Source organism: Aphelocoma coerulescens, chromosome 2, assembly GCF_041296385.1.
Source record: "Aphelocoma coerulescens isolate FSJ_1873_10779 chromosome 2, UR_Acoe_1.0, whole genome shotgun sequence".
Classification (NCBI taxonomy): Eukaryota; Metazoa; Chordata; class Aves; order Passeriformes; family Corvidae; genus Aphelocoma; species Aphelocoma coerulescens.
The window spans coordinates 164,412,316-164,428,752 of NC_091015.1; the positions used below are offsets into that span (position 1 = coordinate 164,412,316).

General features: G+C 42.3%; 1 protein-coding gene across 8 annotated transcripts in view; it reads right to left on the reverse strand.

Moving 5' to 3' along the window:
• Nucleotides 1-16,437, reverse strand: part of PTK2 (protein tyrosine kinase 2) — a 194,278-nt gene that overhangs the window by 99,287 nt on the left and 78,554 nt on the right. For all 8 annotated transcript variants that reach the window (XR_011148503.1, XM_069005548.1, XM_069005547.1 and 5 more), the window contains one exon: nucleotides 10,477-10,703. Coding sequence is in view for 7 of the 8 variants with exons in the window: in XM_069005545.1 (XP_068861646.1) it covers nucleotides 10,477-10,703 (227 nt within the window). In the remaining variant the exon portion in view is untranslated. The remainder of the gene's footprint in view (nucleotides 1-10,476; nucleotides 10,704-16,437) is intronic.

Sequence of the window (16,437 nt, forward strand, 5' to 3'; positions counted from 1 at the left end):
GTAAGTTCACGGGGACTGAGTTAGAAGAGGTTCCATCAAGCCCAACAGGACCCTGTGTCCGAGAGCAGCAGTGTGAGCACCCTCAGAAGCATCAGTTTGCTTCAGAACCCACAGCCCCCAATTTCCCTTGTCTCCCATGCCCCGGAGCTGGATATCCAGTGCTAAGTGGATGGCGAGGCCAGACCTGAAGGAAGATGAACAGCAGCAGCAAAGCAAGCAGGAGGCTTGCAGAGAATGGTATTGTGTGGGAGGGGAACTTCACAACACTGTGGCAAATCCAAGCTTTCAAGCAGCTGGCAGCACCACAGACTCACCAGCCACAGCCTGTCCCAACAGCCAGAAGGTGCCTGAGCTGCCAGAACAAGGTCTGATGCAAACAAGAACTCCCTGCAGGCACCTCAGTAAAACAACTCCAGGAGGAACCGGAGTGGCCACAGATGGGTGCCAGGGGATGAGGCAACACCAGGCAAGCACACAGGAACACTTCCCCCAAGTGCTCTCCTAACCTCAGACTATTTTTATCCCACTGGATTTCCCAAGCCAAGCATTGTTTCTGTCATTCATCAGCCTACAATGAAACTCTTCCAATTACTCATCCTGTCTCCTCTTAAAGCAGTTCACTTTCTGCAACCTTCCCCAGCAATTCCAAAGGTCTATTATCAGATCAGTGAACGGTTTTAAATCTGAATTAAATGTAAATTGTTTAAGTTTGTTTCTTGACTGCATTTGAGGCTCTTTGTATCACAAACTACAAAGGAGAACAGTTGCCTGTATCCCTGGAAACACTCACCACCACCAAGTACTCTCAGAAGCAACAGAGGCATATTTAACCTCTTCTTCACCCAAAGGACAATCTCTGCTTAGTTAGTAAAGCCTAACATTTTGGCAGGCCAGCTCTCATCCACAGGGAACGGTGCCAGCTTTTCTACATGCAAACAGAAGAGAGACTCATTCATTTTAATATCTTCCTGCACCCTGCACAGAGCGTGTAACATACAGCATTACATTTTGGAAATCCATCCCTCCCCCCATCTCTGACACTGTCAGTTGATAATGAAAATGGTACATGTTATTAGATGATAGTTACGCCTGCTGTGATAAGAAATGGCTTTGGAAAGGAAAAAATTACAGTAAAATTATCTATGACCATGAACCACTAAGACTACTGATGCATAAGGCTCAGCTGAAACCATTAGTGTTTACTCAGGAAAGAATCAAGATGGGCACCTCAGACCCTCTCTAGTCTTCAGGCTGGGATTTCAAAAGGACTGAAGAAGTCAGGTGTCCTAATTCCTGCCAAAATCGAGCGAGATTTTAAGCTTCTGTCCTTTTTGTATCATCAACTGAGTCTCAACCTATCACAGAATCAAAAATAAAAAATAAAAATAGACATATCTTCTGAATGACATAAGAAGGGTATGTGGCGAGGTAGCTGCTGTCACCACAAGAAAATAATTAGCAACAATTAGTATGTATTGCAACTCAAGAAAAAGTCAGCAAAAACACTAAGGAGACAGCAGAATGGGTGCAAAGGACGTCAAGTGCAGGTGTTGGAAAATACATTCTAAAAAGCCATGTACTGTCAGAAGGGAAGAAGTGATGCTTTATGTGAAACAAACACATTAAGTGCTTCTCTTCTCTCTTCTTCAGGAAAGCTGCAGAGCTCATTCCAGGTGCTACCAACTCCCAGTCAGAATCAAAAACTGGAGAAATTAGGAAACATGGTGATTAAGATGCTCAAAATGGCTGGTTTGCAAGGGAGACCTCTCTAGTAAAACATCTATTTGCTTATATACCTTTTTTTATTAATAAACCAGAGAATTTGAATTTTCAAACATTTAGAGCCACACATCCCATCAGGAGAACCCAGCAGCAGAACAGGGCAGCTCATCCAGCCCCAGGGACTCGCACAGTTCTCACTGCTCTTTCCAAACAGTCCAAGATTAATCCCCAAGACTTGCACTGGCGCAGCAACCAGCATCAGGCCAGTGCATTTAACTCCCAAAAGTAGCAAAGAACATGTTGCATCTCCTCAGGTCCTGGGCAACCTCCACGGACCCAGTGGAGACACGTGAAGTGTCCAACAAAGCCACTGCCATCACTCCAGGATGGGTGACAGCCTCTGTGCCTTCCATGGTGGCTCTGTGAGGAGCCCTGCCAAAGCAGCCCAATGTTCTCTGTGGCAGCGATGAGAATGCTTCATCTGAAGTTTCCAGACTAACAATTTAACTGCTTAACCACTGCACAGTAGCAGCTACAGCATCCTGCTGAGACATGTCACCACAGTCTAACTGGAAACATGGCCAAAGAAATTTGAAATCTCTCCAGACTCTACTGCAACCAGCCCTGCAGCTCAGGAAGCTCCTCAGATGGATTACTGAGTGGAAAAAAACAGGTAAGGACCAGCAGTTTGAACCTGGACTACAAACTTCTGACCTCAATCACAGCTAGAAGTACTTGTTGGAGAGCTTGACTCCAGCAGAAACCTAATCCAGAATGAGATTTCACTCTGGGTACAGGGGATCCCTACATGAATATAAATTCCCATGAGGAGTTTTCATGTGTCTGTTGGCAGCTCCCTACAACTGCAAGGCAGTCACACAATCATGTGCCACTTGACTGCAGTTTACCGTAATCACACTGATTTTAATTAGGTTTCTGAAGCTGACATTTACATCCTGAACATAAAAGAGACTAGTACAGCTGAGCAAGAGAGAGTGGGAAGCCTTCAGAGGAATTTCCTATCAACAGGCAAGGGATAGGTGACCTTTCCTTCCCTTTACCCCAGAGAGAAGAAGAAAAGCTTTTTCTGTAGGTAGAAAACTGAATTGCACTCACTTCTACTCATTTGTCTAAAGGACCCACAGATACACATCACAGCTAATTTAAAAAATAGATTAATATTTGCCCTAAATTAGGAGGATGTGCCCAAAAATAGAATTTACAGTACAGTACATCAAGGAGAACGTTGAAAAATCAAGACAGACCAAAGAAAAGCTGAAAGGCATACAGTACCCTTGGCTCTCCCAGTATTTATCAATAATACTTCATGCTTCTGTAAATGAGTCAAAATGAATTGCTTGCTTGTAAATTAACAGGACTGATGTGCTACTATGAATAAATTGAAGACAGAATAATATACTCCCAGTGTGACTACAAACCTAATTTCCTTATTTAGTAGGAAGGAGAAAGTTTCTTGCACCAGAAAAAGTCTTTAAGTAGCACATAGTGTGTGTGCATAGCAGGTGTGACATAGGCACAGAGTGCTAATGTTTGTGGAGCACTTCAAGTATGTCAAACACAGTATTTAATATATCAAGTATTTAAAGTCCTGATGACAGATTTATATGGGGAGCTTAAATGAAAAGCTGAACAAAAGTAAATGGCAACAGTCTGATGAAAAGTAACTTATAATTCCCATAAAGGAGAACTCTAGAACATGCTCACAACACCAAAAGCTGGGCTGTCCTCTGATAACGCTGTGTCTGACAGTCAAAGCAAAAAGCCCACATTCCTCTTTCTCTCATTACTGTGCTTATCCAGCAAACACATTTGTGTATCACATGATAAAGAAGATTGGGAAACTGATGCAGCTGCACAAGAACTCTGCCCCTGAAGCCCAACAAGTTAATATCAAAACCACAGCCTGAACACAGGCTGTCCTGGTGGCCAGGATCCTGTCACCATTCCAGCACAGAGACACCTCAGCTCAAGCGACACATCCACCCAAGTGCCTCAGAGCTTTTCATATTCAAGCCACAGTTGTATCTGTCATCCCAAATACCCCTCCACACCACACAGAATTCCACAAGGAACCTTCCAAGCACACGGTGACAGTGCTGACGGAGCAGAGCTGGTACAGCCCTGCTTTCCAGTCTTCTTGGATTAATCAGCACCTTTCTGATCCTACTGCACACTTCCCAAATAAATGCAACGCTGTTTTAAAAGCTGACAATAAATTTAGTTTTCCAGAAGCTTAACATCCAAAGCAGCGTGGGCAGCAGGGCAAGGGAGGGCATTCTGCCCCTCTGCTCCCTCTGGTGAGACCCCACCAGCAGAGCTGCATCCAGCTCTGGCAGCCCAGCACAGGAAGGACATGGAGCTGTTAGAGCAAATCCCAATGAGGCCACTAGGATGGTAAGAGGGATGGAGCACTTCTCCCACGGAGCCAGGCTGAGAGAGTTGGGGCTGCTAAGCCTGGAGAAGATAAGCTCCAGGGAGAACTTGAAGCCCCTTCCAGTGCTCCAAGAAAGCTGGAAAGTGACTTTTTGCAAGGGTATGAAGTGATAGGATACAGGCAAATGGCTTTGAATTCAAAGAGAGTAGGTTTAGACAAGATATTATGAAGAAGTTTTTTTACAATGAGGGTGGTAAAACACCAAACCAGGTTGCCCAGAGAGGTGGTGCATGCCCCATCCCTGGAAACACTCAAGGCCAGGTTAGATTGGGCTCTGAGCAACCCAATCTAGTTGAGAATGTTGCAGCAGGGCTGGAATAGATAACCTCTAAATGTCCCTTCTAACCCAAATTTTTCTGTGATTCTATTATTTCACTACTCCCTATCCTCAGATGCACTTGCAAAGTCTAAGAGCCCCCTTGGATCCAGTTTTTGTACACTTAAACATTGATGCAGGACATTGACTTGAAGCCATCTGTAGATATAGATTTCTTCAGAAAAATGTTGAAGGGCTATTTAGATTGGCTTTAAAATGTCCTTTTGCATGTGTGTCTCATCTAAGGGTATCATGAGTATTTTGCACAAGTGAAAGAGGCCTTCTAAAGCCCAAGGGTACTTTTGTCTTGTAATATACTGATTATCATGGTACCATACAACTCTTGTTTACATTTCAAGATCCATAATTTTGAATTATTGTTACCTTTTTCAGGTTCTCAGAAGGGAGGCACCTACAAAATAACAATACAACCACGCCTTGTTACCTGGTACAATTCATGCAGGCACACACCAGAGAAAAGGAAGGAAAAAAAGGTAAATAGTACCAATTTTCTAGCTCTTATACTACACCAGGAATGATTTGATACATTTTTACACACATCCATTTGATGTTTGAATCGCTGCACTCCAGTCTGCTTCTATACATCAGATAGTTCTACTGCCTCAAAGCACGTGTATCACCGTACACATGCAGAAATGAGATTCGAATACACAACAGGTGCTGTAAAGAGCTGACTTCACCAAAAATACCAACCCAGCTTTGATCCTGCCAGTGCTCACAGCCTCTCTCCACAGAACTTTGTGTGACCAACTTGCTACCCCTGTTACTAAATCTAATAAGAATCCATTTTAAAAGAGAAACCCAGTAGATAAAAACTTATCCAATTAATACATTTGCATCTCCTTTACAGATTGGAGTAGATATACCAGAGCAGCTCTACCCCATGCCCATTCTCCTACACCTCTTCAAGCTTCTGGCTTGGGAGGAACTGAGAAGCAGTAAGCACATCTGGCCATTCCACAGTTGGGTAGCAGTGAGCTCAACCTCTGGCTACCTGTCAGTCAGTCAGAATCAGTATTGTGTAGCCCAGCTCTGCTCCAGACTAGCCACAGTAGATGTCTGGCACCCTTTGTCCAGATATTGGCTTTAAATAACATGGGTTTGAAAAAGGGGAAGAGACTTGGAGGACAGAGATGAAGGTGAACGAGTGGAATCACATCTGGAACTGAGGATGAGCTGACAAGCCTCTTGCCCTTTTTCCAAACAGACAACATCCTTCTTGGGAAATGCTGGAAACCAGGAATGCTGCTGTGGATGAGAATGGATGTTCATCAATAAGGCTTTAATACTCTATTCACTCGTGCTGCAGTAGGAGCAGTAGCAGCAGTAGCAGCACTGTGCCAGCATAAGCAGGCATTTCCTTCCCCCCCCAGCCTTCTCAGCCGTGTTAGTCGGCAAGACAATGCAGCTAACAAGATTACAGAACTGATCTGGATTTAAAACATCAGCAAAACAATAATTCATTTTAACTTGGACTGAGTTTGCCAAAACAGCCACACCACCTATGCCAGCACAACCACGGTGGTAGCATGAGAAAACAAACAGCAAGAAGGAAGCTGGCACAGCTGCCAGATGAAACACGCATTTTAACTAGGATAGCATTTGAATCACAGACCTTTGCACTACAGGATCTTTCCATTCCTCCACCACAAACTGGATCTCCAATCCAATACTCTGCTCTCCTGCACCAATAGATGAAAGTACAGCATGCATTGAATGGGAGAGGCAAACAGGAAAAAAGACACAACACATACGAACACAGTAACACAGCTGAATAAACTGCTTTAGTGAAGACCCAGCTGAATGTGCTTCAGCTCTTCCCCTAAAAAGCTCAGCTTAGGCAAGAGACTGGAATACACAACCTTCCAACAAGCATCCATGCCTTCTACCTGTGAGAAGTAAGATTTTGCAGGTGGGTAGGGAAGCTGATGAATTTGCTTTGGTCTTTCTCCAGATGGATGGGACATAGCCAAAGCATGCTCCTTGCATTCAATTTTTTTAAGGTTAGATATATCCTTCCCCTTAGCTAAGGATGTTCTTTTTTAATTCAGCTTTTTGAGTTCTTATTCTGTCAATATTAAGGAAGCTGACATTTCAAGGTGGTACTGCACAGAAAAGGAAGAAAAAGACATTTGAATTATGAACAGAGAACCCTGAACACTATCTTTATTTGTTCAAGAGCTCTAACCATGCTTCTCTCCCAACTACCAAAATAAGGACAAAGCTGACAGGTTAAAAGTTTTAATGCTATCTCTATCCAGCTTAGGTTTTAGACAATGTAGCAAAACTGGAAGAAAACAAAACTTTCTGAGAATCAAGGTATGACGCATGTCTGGCAATAAGCTGGTTTGAGGTTTGTGGTTGTTATTTCCACATAAATAATGTCTTTACTTCTCACAACTACTAGTGAAGAATCAAGGACGAGCTTTAAAGGCTGGAAGTTTAAAAAAAGGAGGTGTAATGGATGCAAGCTGGCCACCTCTGGGGTGGAAATGAGACTGCGCAGAAGATCTGCACTTCACCAAAAGCCACCTGTAAGGACTCACACAAGGCTTCCTAATGCCTGTTTTCTAAAAACCCCAACTCTTCCCTACCCCCTCAATCTGCTAAATGCATTGCACTCTTCTTTTTTTATTTTTAAAAATTTGGTTACAATTCTGCTTCAACCACATCTCAAAACAGAGGTCATTTTCTCCCAAGTGCTGATCAAGACCTGGTGGCAGTGTTTACTTTCAGGGTGCACTTGAGACCAAAAAATTCCATCTCAGCAACACCCACCTCCTCACATGCCACACCTGAGGCTGGGAGCAGGGCAGAGCATGTCCTGCATTCTCTCCAAGCCCGAAGCCTGGAAATCCCTCTTTGTGCATAAGCACCTAGACACCACATCCAAACAAGCCATACCAACATAAACAATGAAGATAAACAACCTTTCTTCCCCTGGCAAATTCGTGGCTATGTCTACATACACATTCACAGGAGAAGACCAATGTTTGCACATTCATAAAAGCCTTTTCTTTCTTTTGGAAATGAAGCATGCCTTTAGTATAACACCAAAGAAAAAGAGGGTAAAGAGAGCATGCCAGTTCTTTGAAATCCAAGAAAGCATTTCCCAGAATTGAGAAGCTGCTCTTGCATCCACTGCAGAACACAGCCTTCAACCCTCTGAGGAAACAGCTGTCTTTAAGGGACTAAATGTGTCCAGAATAAGCAGAAGTCCACAGCCCAAAGTTCTCCTCAAAGCAAACCCTAAATGTAGCCACACTGTTGTTTTGGTGAAAGATATTCTAAGACAAACAGCAAGGAAATCACAGTCTAGCCTTTTAAGGGACTCCTAGAGAAAGCTGAGTTCTGTTCATATGAGCTTAACCACCTGAGTTTTAATGAAAAATGTTTCCTTCATGACTATAGCCTTCTTCTGTGTGGAAGGCATACAGCTAAATCACTGTTTCTACTCTGCTCTTAGGATATAATTTTTTTTTCCTTTTTTTTTTTTGAGAGGAAAATGCCCTTTCCTCACTGCTGTCAAACACATCCTTTTCATTCACAAAAGCAAACTGGATTTCATTCGTTTTCTTTTGTAGAAAGAAAACTCCAACTTTACTTTCCCTGGGTACATTCTATAAAGTCCTCTGACTTTAGCAGCAGAAACACCTTTAATTGGCTCATCTGGAGATTTCAGACAAAGTGTGACTTTGAACACTGGGAATGTACCCCCGAATACTGGAAATGTTCCCTAGCTATCATCCCAGCAGCTGTGCTGACCATGGAGTAGTCCCAAAAGACCTTTTTTCTTTTCCTTTTAATTGCAGAGCTGTCTCAAAGACATTCACCTTTGAATATTCCTTCAGAGCTCCTTGGAAACAAATCCAGCTCCAGACTCCTCCCTCAGGTTGTAATTCAGAAGACCTGGAAGCTCTATAGCAGACGGTCTCCTCCACAAAAGGAGGCATAAAAACCTTTACAGGCTATTTTCATCTTAAATTATTCAGCTTGGTTGAAGAGCAGTCATTCCAATGGAATGTAGGCTTGTACTCCAACAAGGGTTTACTGTTTCTAAAATAAATGTCATGGTAATACATCAGTGCTAGACCTTTACTACCTGCACATTCACATTCAACAGTCACTGTCCCAGTTTAACAAAATTACAAAAGGAGGACATTTGTTAAAAGAAGGAAGTTTAACAGCTACCCATCACGTTCTTTATCAGGACAGAACAATACAAATCCCACTCCTTTTGGAAACATCCATCCAATTAAAAGTACATGTAAAAATTAAAAATTAAAGCAAGCCTCAAGTAACTGGTACTTGCCTGTTCTTCTAATTGTGCTTTTAAAAAAAAAGGCATATTCTTGCTTTAAACAATGATACATAACTGTGAACTGAACCCAGCACTGAATTTCTTACAGCAACTGTAAGTTTTGTATCCTTAAAGTCCATAACCACAGGTATTTCTGAGCTGGAAAGAAACAGATTTAATCTCTGCTTTTGTTTTCCAGGATTTTACATACTTCTCTGAAAAGACAGCCTCTATTGAAAGTACCACATTAAGAGCCCAGGACATTTATCCACAGGAGAGGTTTTCGAGGTTAAAAACAATCTGAGACATAGTTTTTCTCCTCCTGTACCAAGTAATGCACTTTACGAAACAAATGAATCAGACTAGAGATAGCAAACCATTGTACTTAAGACAGGGAGCAAAAACGTTTCAAGTGGCACCCAAAAAACCTTATTCCACGTAAAATAAATGTATGGGATTGATGATAATGCTTCTGGTTGTTGTTTCTCTGATCTGTCCACTCACCAAATTATCCCTGACCACAGATATGAGCTTACTGAATTGACAAGAGACAGATTTTCTGACCATCACCAATGAAAATCCCTGGATTTCACAGGTCTGTGATCAAGACCACAAGACCTACTCCACTGAGGAATGCTCCTGGGCCTTCCCACAAGCAGCCATGATAGGAAATAAACAGTGGGAAAGGGAGATAAACTCTTTTTTTTTTTTTTTAATTTCATTTTCTCTTGCGCAAAGGAAACTTAATGGAGGGCAAAAGGAGAAAACAAGGCTCCTTAACTCTGTGACAACTCTCTCCCTCCAGCAGAATCACATCTTTGTAGTGGAATTTGAAGCACTGTTGGAAGGAAGGAACAGATGGGAACCTGCTTCTACAGCAAGAACCTCACAGCAGAGAACAACCCCACACACCATCTACCACCCTGCAAGATTCTGCTTTTGGAGGATAATTAAAAAACAACCAAACCACAAAAGCATTTGACACATTAAACTGGGCATCATTACAGTTTAGATACCACAATACCTCAAAAATTGAAATAAATGCAGAAAAGGTAAAATCTCAGCATTCGAAAGGATCTAAGGTCACAATAAAGTGTTTTCATGCATATATAACACTTCCACAGAACTCTAACATTACAGATACTTATTCTTTAAAAAGTTACAACCTTTGGGTTTTTTCCATAGATGAACTGAAGGATAATATTGTAAAAATACAAGCATCAGGTGACCACCAGGAGGGAGAGGATGGACAAATGGACTTTCTGAGGGGAAAAAAGGGACTCTTGAGAGCTCCATTTTCCCACACTATGGGGAATATTCCTAACAGTATTTTTTTCCCTAAGTGATGTACACATTTATATTTAAACATTTTAAACATGTGAACACACACATCTTACAATTAAACACATTTATTTCTTCTTATTTTTTTAAAACACGCAAAATGTTTTTTAGTGTCACTTTCATCCCAGCTCTCATTCCTGCCTTGAGGTGTCACACAGGTTTACCACTTAAAGCTTCTGAATTTACTCAAAATATACAACAAGTCAATATTCTTTTAAAATAAACCACAAAACTTCTAGTGTTTTTGCCTCCAGATTTTTACCTTCCATTTTTTAAGTTAACAACCTAAAAATGACACAAGAATGCTAAAAACAGACTTACTCGGACATCTGTAGCATCTCCATGCCGGATAATGCTGGCCCACGTGGTCGGTTCATTGCTGGTTTCAAAGTAGTGGAAAACCTTTAGGACTCGTTCCATGGCCCCCGGGGAACGCTCCATCCCAGTACTGAGGTGAGTCTTTGCACCTGAACTCGGGGTGTGATTTAAGTTGGGGTCAAGGTAAGCTGCTGCCATGGTTTTGCTAGATGCTAGGTATCTGTCATATTCTAGGGAAAGGGAAACAAGAAAGAAATTAATCGTAGTTATACGTGAAACTTATACTGCTTCATACAAGGCACGTACTGGAAAACCATGCAGATTCACTTCCTTTTTGGAAGGCAACTGAAATAGTTACGTATCTACAAGAATAAAAACCTACCCAGCTGACTATCAGAGAGACTGCAAGCCTCCTGGAGCAAGGGACCTGAACTTGAACAACACCATCATTTACAGAATGGTATCTTTTGCAAAACCTCTTCCGTTTGTTTCTCAATGACTTAACCCAGGGTCCCAGAAAAAACGTTCAAGACCAAACACCAGCTTTCAGTTTGAACAGGAGTTTCCATCCCTAAAATCTGCCAAGTCTGGTCTTACAACTCTAAAGAGGCATAAGGAAACCCCGGCACTGAACTGGAGGTTCTCCACTAAGAAGCCACACACCAGCACCAGGGTCTCCTGTTCCCAGGCTAAAACACTGAAAACTTCACTCATTTTATGCTATTTTGGGAACCAGTGGGACACAAAACCATCCAGATCTAAGTTCATAACTCAGTGAGGAACCATTAAGAACACAGCTATCCCTCCTCAACAATTCCTGAACAAGTGACTAAGTTTTATCTTCCACCAGCATCATTTCAAAGTCTGGTGGCAAAAGGCACAGATCACATTATGAAGTCTGCATGTCAAAGGAGAGAGAAGAAAATTGCCTCTTGGCTACTGCTCCTAATTAGTCAGCCACAAGCAGATGGTGTCTGCAAAATCAATGCAATCCAAGAGAGAAAGAGCAAAGAGTACCTCTTCCCTGCCTGCCAGTCTAGAGCATCATTCCAGTCTGCTGGCTGAAGAGAGCAAAGGACAGCAGGGCTTTGCTCCAAGGCTTGGACAAGTGCACAGAGCTTTCCATACCTCCTCCTCCTCAGAGCGAGCAGCCAGCGGGGAGGCAGTTTTGAAAATGTGGAGAAGCTAAAAATAAATTCAACTTGATCTTTTTGGCATAGTGCTCTGAACGCCTTCCTGGTAGTAAACTGAACGCCTGAGCCCTGGCTTACTTCACTGAGAGGCGCAAGAGAGATCCTTGCTTCCAGCTGAGCTCCTGTAATGCCTGGCTGCCCCTCAGAGCTTCAGCCATCGCCTTGCCACCCGCCACGGTGCTCTGCTGACCTCCCCAAAAACTGGCTCAGGAAACTACCGGGGGGAAAAAACCCAAAACATATAAACACGGGATTTTATTTTCACGGCTGGCTTAATTTCATACCACGGCTGCCTGAAGCTGCCAAACAGGAAGAGAAGCAGAAGCAGCCGGCAGTCAGGGTGAGCGAGAGCATCTCCCCCCCAGCAGCAGCTGGTCATCACACCAGCCACTGTCAAAACACACTATGAGCTCAGCTAACAGGAATTAGCACCAGCAATATCAAGGCTTGAAATCTTCAGACTGTAGATAACATTTGCAAGGCTAAAACCCGACTAGTAGTCTTAAGCATCTATCTAATTCAGACCCACCAGATAAAGAAGAAACAACAGCCCATCTGGGCAGGATGTCCTTACCTCTTGAATAAATGGTTGGATTGCATTCAACCAACAGAACTGTAAGAACTTAACACCGACGGACAAAAGGCCTCTAATGTCCTGCCCTCAGGGAAGATGGTAAGAGAAGCCAAGGAGACACTTTTCCCAAATAGTCCCCCAGTGTCTGACCCTTGAGGGACTTCCCCCACCTGCCAGAATTTCAGATCTGTGTGAAAACTCAAGAAACCACTACATCTTTATTGTTCCTCTTTTCTGGCCATCAATATAAATGTATTAAGCCAACCTTTCACCCACATTAAAGCCTCTCCTCCTCTTCACCTCTCACAAACAGATATAGATCTGAAAATGCCGGGAGCCCCTCAGCAGCTCTTTGACTTCTCCTCACCAAAAGAGCCTGCGAGCTGTTTTCACACAAACACTGACTTTAAAGCTGAAACAGGCACAAAAATCTCCCCTCTGGCAAACTAACACCAAGCCGACAAGACTGTGCAAGTTCCAAACTGCAGGGCTCCTTTCCTGTAAGGTTAAAATAGCCATTGCTAAACCCCAAAGGTCCGCAGGGTGGGGAGTTTCACCAGGACACATCCAGGCAGACAGAGCCCTTCAACAGTCCAACTGCTCGGAATGAAATTGCAGTTTTCAGGCTCAGACAAGGCCACTGACTTTGTGCAGGATGTTCTGCCTCCTTCTTAAGAACCCACCCTACCTCAAGGTCACTGGTGAAACTGCTGAGCTTTATTTAAAGTTTACATAAGCCAACAGCAGGGAAAAGTGAAGCAAAATGAGTAATCTTTTCATAGAGGACAACCAAAAGCATGCCTGCTTTTGTATTAATTCACTACACTTCATCCACTTAATACACACATTCATAGGTTTTATGTGGCTGAAAAATAGGGAGAAAAGCTACGGGGAAACACCAAACCAAGCATTTAGATGTCTGGCCACAGGCTTAAATATGGACAATCTACATCCCTTGGAAGCAGCAAACAGAAGAGCAATTCAAGACTCCAGTATCTACACACTGAAGTGCTCTTACAAGGTGTAATTTCAATAGGCAGGCAAAACACTATTATAATTTTTCTATATTCATCAAAATGTGGAATTAGACATCAGACTGACAATACTGGGTACAGGGTCAGTTTTCACAAGGTTGTATTTCACAGAGATTTTTAAAACCTCTACTTTTAAGGTTAAACAACCCCCTCCACAAAATTAGAACAGCAGTTTTCCTTCAGAATTTGATCATCGCTGGGTTCCTTGTAACTTCTTTTACAAAGCCCAATGCTTACTTTATGAAACACCAAAATAGCAATAAATCTGATAGCTCCAGGTATAGAAACACATGCCGTATCTCCGGTTATGGACCTATTAACATCCCCATTAAAACCAGCCCCTGGGTTTGAGCTTGCAATGTGACTGTAAAACTCTGCCCCAGGCCAAAACTTTGTAAAACACAGCTGCTGTTAAACAACTATTTTACAAGAGCTGCCAGGTTGTTTTACGATACAAAGCAAGCTCAGATTAACAACACCACGATGCTTATTCGGGCTGTTCTAAATTCAAACCAGACTGGTGTGTAATGCTGCCATTACACATCTCAGTTCAAATGAGCAGCTTTAGTCCTCTTGGTATTAAACAGACAAGCAGTGTGTGCTGCCATGGGACAGAAACAAGCGACAGTCAGCTAAAAGAAGGCAGATTTGGATTAGACGTAAATCAGAAATTCTGGACAGGACAACCCAGTCTAGTGGATGGAGTCCTTGCCCATGGCAGGGAAGTTGGAACTAGATGATCTTCAAGGTCTCTCCCAAACCATTCCATGATTCTATGACTTAATTCTACTGTATTTATTGGATATTGTGGGATAAAAGGCTAATGGTCTAAAGTCAAGCATGGTCAAACTTTGTATGCAAGGCTCTGTGCCAGCATCCCTTTGAGCTTCCAAGAGGAAAGACTACTGCTCTCCCAGTGCTTGCACTTCAGAGAAATCACACGGGATTTCTCAGTTATGTCAAGGATTATTCCAAGTCTGGGGAAGGAGCGAAGCAAGGCAGCCCTGGCCTGGTGATACGGAGTGAGTCCGCTGAGATGCTTCAGCTGTTACCAGACTACAACACAAGATGTATTATTTTTCAGACGGATTTTCTGTACTGTGGTGGGAGATTTAGGCAAGTTGAATCTTTCTAGAAGTCATTCCCTCTCAATGTGACTCCTCCTGACACATTCCCACATTTGCTGAAGTCAGTGTTACAACTTCCAGTAGCACAATCAAAGTTCGAAGTCACGTTTCACTACCAGCTTCGAGTACTCAGAAATTAAATCATTTCCACTAATGAGACAGTCAAAAGTCATTAAAAAATATTTAAATCAATTAACTGCAAATTGGTTAATAAAGTGATAGTAGAGTCATCTCATAAGGGAAATGGTTTCAACATAAATAATGTCTTCAACACCAGCAGTTTGATAATACAATAGAAATAATTTTAAAAATATACAACACTTTCTCTTATTTGTGTTGGCTGATGCCCAACAATGCAGCACTAACAAGTTCATGTTACAAGGAACCAAACTGTAATTATTCACACTGTGACTTCATGTTGTCCTTTGTAGATATCACAAAATCTTATTATTGCTTAACCTCCACATTCTGATCCCCATCTTAGGCTTGAAGGCACTGACATCTATGAGCTAAAGCCACTTCCAGGTGGCATTTCTGCAAAGTAACTTGGTCCATCTCAATTCAAACCTATACAAATCTGCAAGAATCCATAAAATCTATTATAAAAGTTAAGAAGGTATAAAAGTACAATAAAAATTCAGAGTTCATTTTGTTCTCTGGTCCTGGTGTAATAATCCTTCTGCAAGACTTAAAATACTTTCAAATATTACAATTATTAAAATAAATAAAAGTCTTTAGATTGCTTGTACCTTTGACAAACAACGCTGCTTTACTGGACAGACTGACTGGAAAGCAGCTTTCCAGAGGACTTGGAGGTCCTGGTGGACAACAAGCCAACCATGAGCCAGCAATGTGTCCAGCAACCATCAGGCTTCTGTGCTTTGTTACCATCAGGCTGAGGTGATTCCTTCCTTTATTCAGCACTGGTGGGATTGATGTACCGAGTGCTGGGCTGCCCAGTACAAGAGAGACAAGGACATAATGGAGAAAGTCCAAAGAAGGACCACAAAGATAATTCAGGAATTTGAGCATCTCTCACACAAGGAGAGGCTCAGAGAGCTGGGATGGTTTGGCCTGGAGAAGAAAAACTCAGGGGGATCTTCCCGATGTGCATAAATACCAGTAAATATGGAGCCAGAGTGTTCCCAGTGATGCCCAGTGAGGACATGAAGCAATGGCCCTGAAGGGACAAACAGGAATTCTCATTTTAAAAATTAAGAGAAAGTTTTTGCACTACACAGGTGGCTGAACACTGGAACAGGTTGCCCAGAGGTTGTGGAATCTCCACCCGTGGATATTCAAATCACACCTGGACACAGTCCTGAGCAATCTGTTGTAGCTGACCCTGGTCCGAGCAGAGGCAGTGGACAGACCTCCACAGGTGCCTTGCAACCTCTGAAATTTTGTTATTTGGCGATAAAAACTAAATTAAGAATTTATTTCACACTCTAAAATCATAAATTATCCATAATACATCTCACATCAGAGAGTAAACATGTCGTGCATTTCAAGCTCAATCCATTTTCACAGCTCATATTAAATCCTGCTGTAACTCACCTTGCCAATATTAACTTGACTATCTCAACCTCACAGACAGGAAAGGTGTTAAATACAATTTTAACTACAGTCCCCATGACAAAGTTTGTATTTTTGGGGCCTGTGTAGAGTCAGCACATTACTGACTTTTGGTATTCCATCGCCTGATACAAACACAACCATGCCACAGGAAAGAAGCAGCAAATGCACCAGGTGTGCAACAAGTTCTTTGAACATTTCCTTGATGTCAACATCTTGTTACACATTTAAGGATGAAACTTTGAGAAAACCATTAGGTTTGTGATTTCAAATTAGGGACAAATGTGGAAAGAAAGGAGAAAGGCTATTTTTTTCCTCTTATCATCACTTTAGCCTTCAAAGACATTCAGTAATTTCAGCTATTTCCATAAGACACGTTGGAATGTCCCTGTTTGTTCCCTGCTGAGTTTATTTTTCTTGTACTACTTCTTTCAGCTAATGCTGATGTTCAAAAGCAGAAG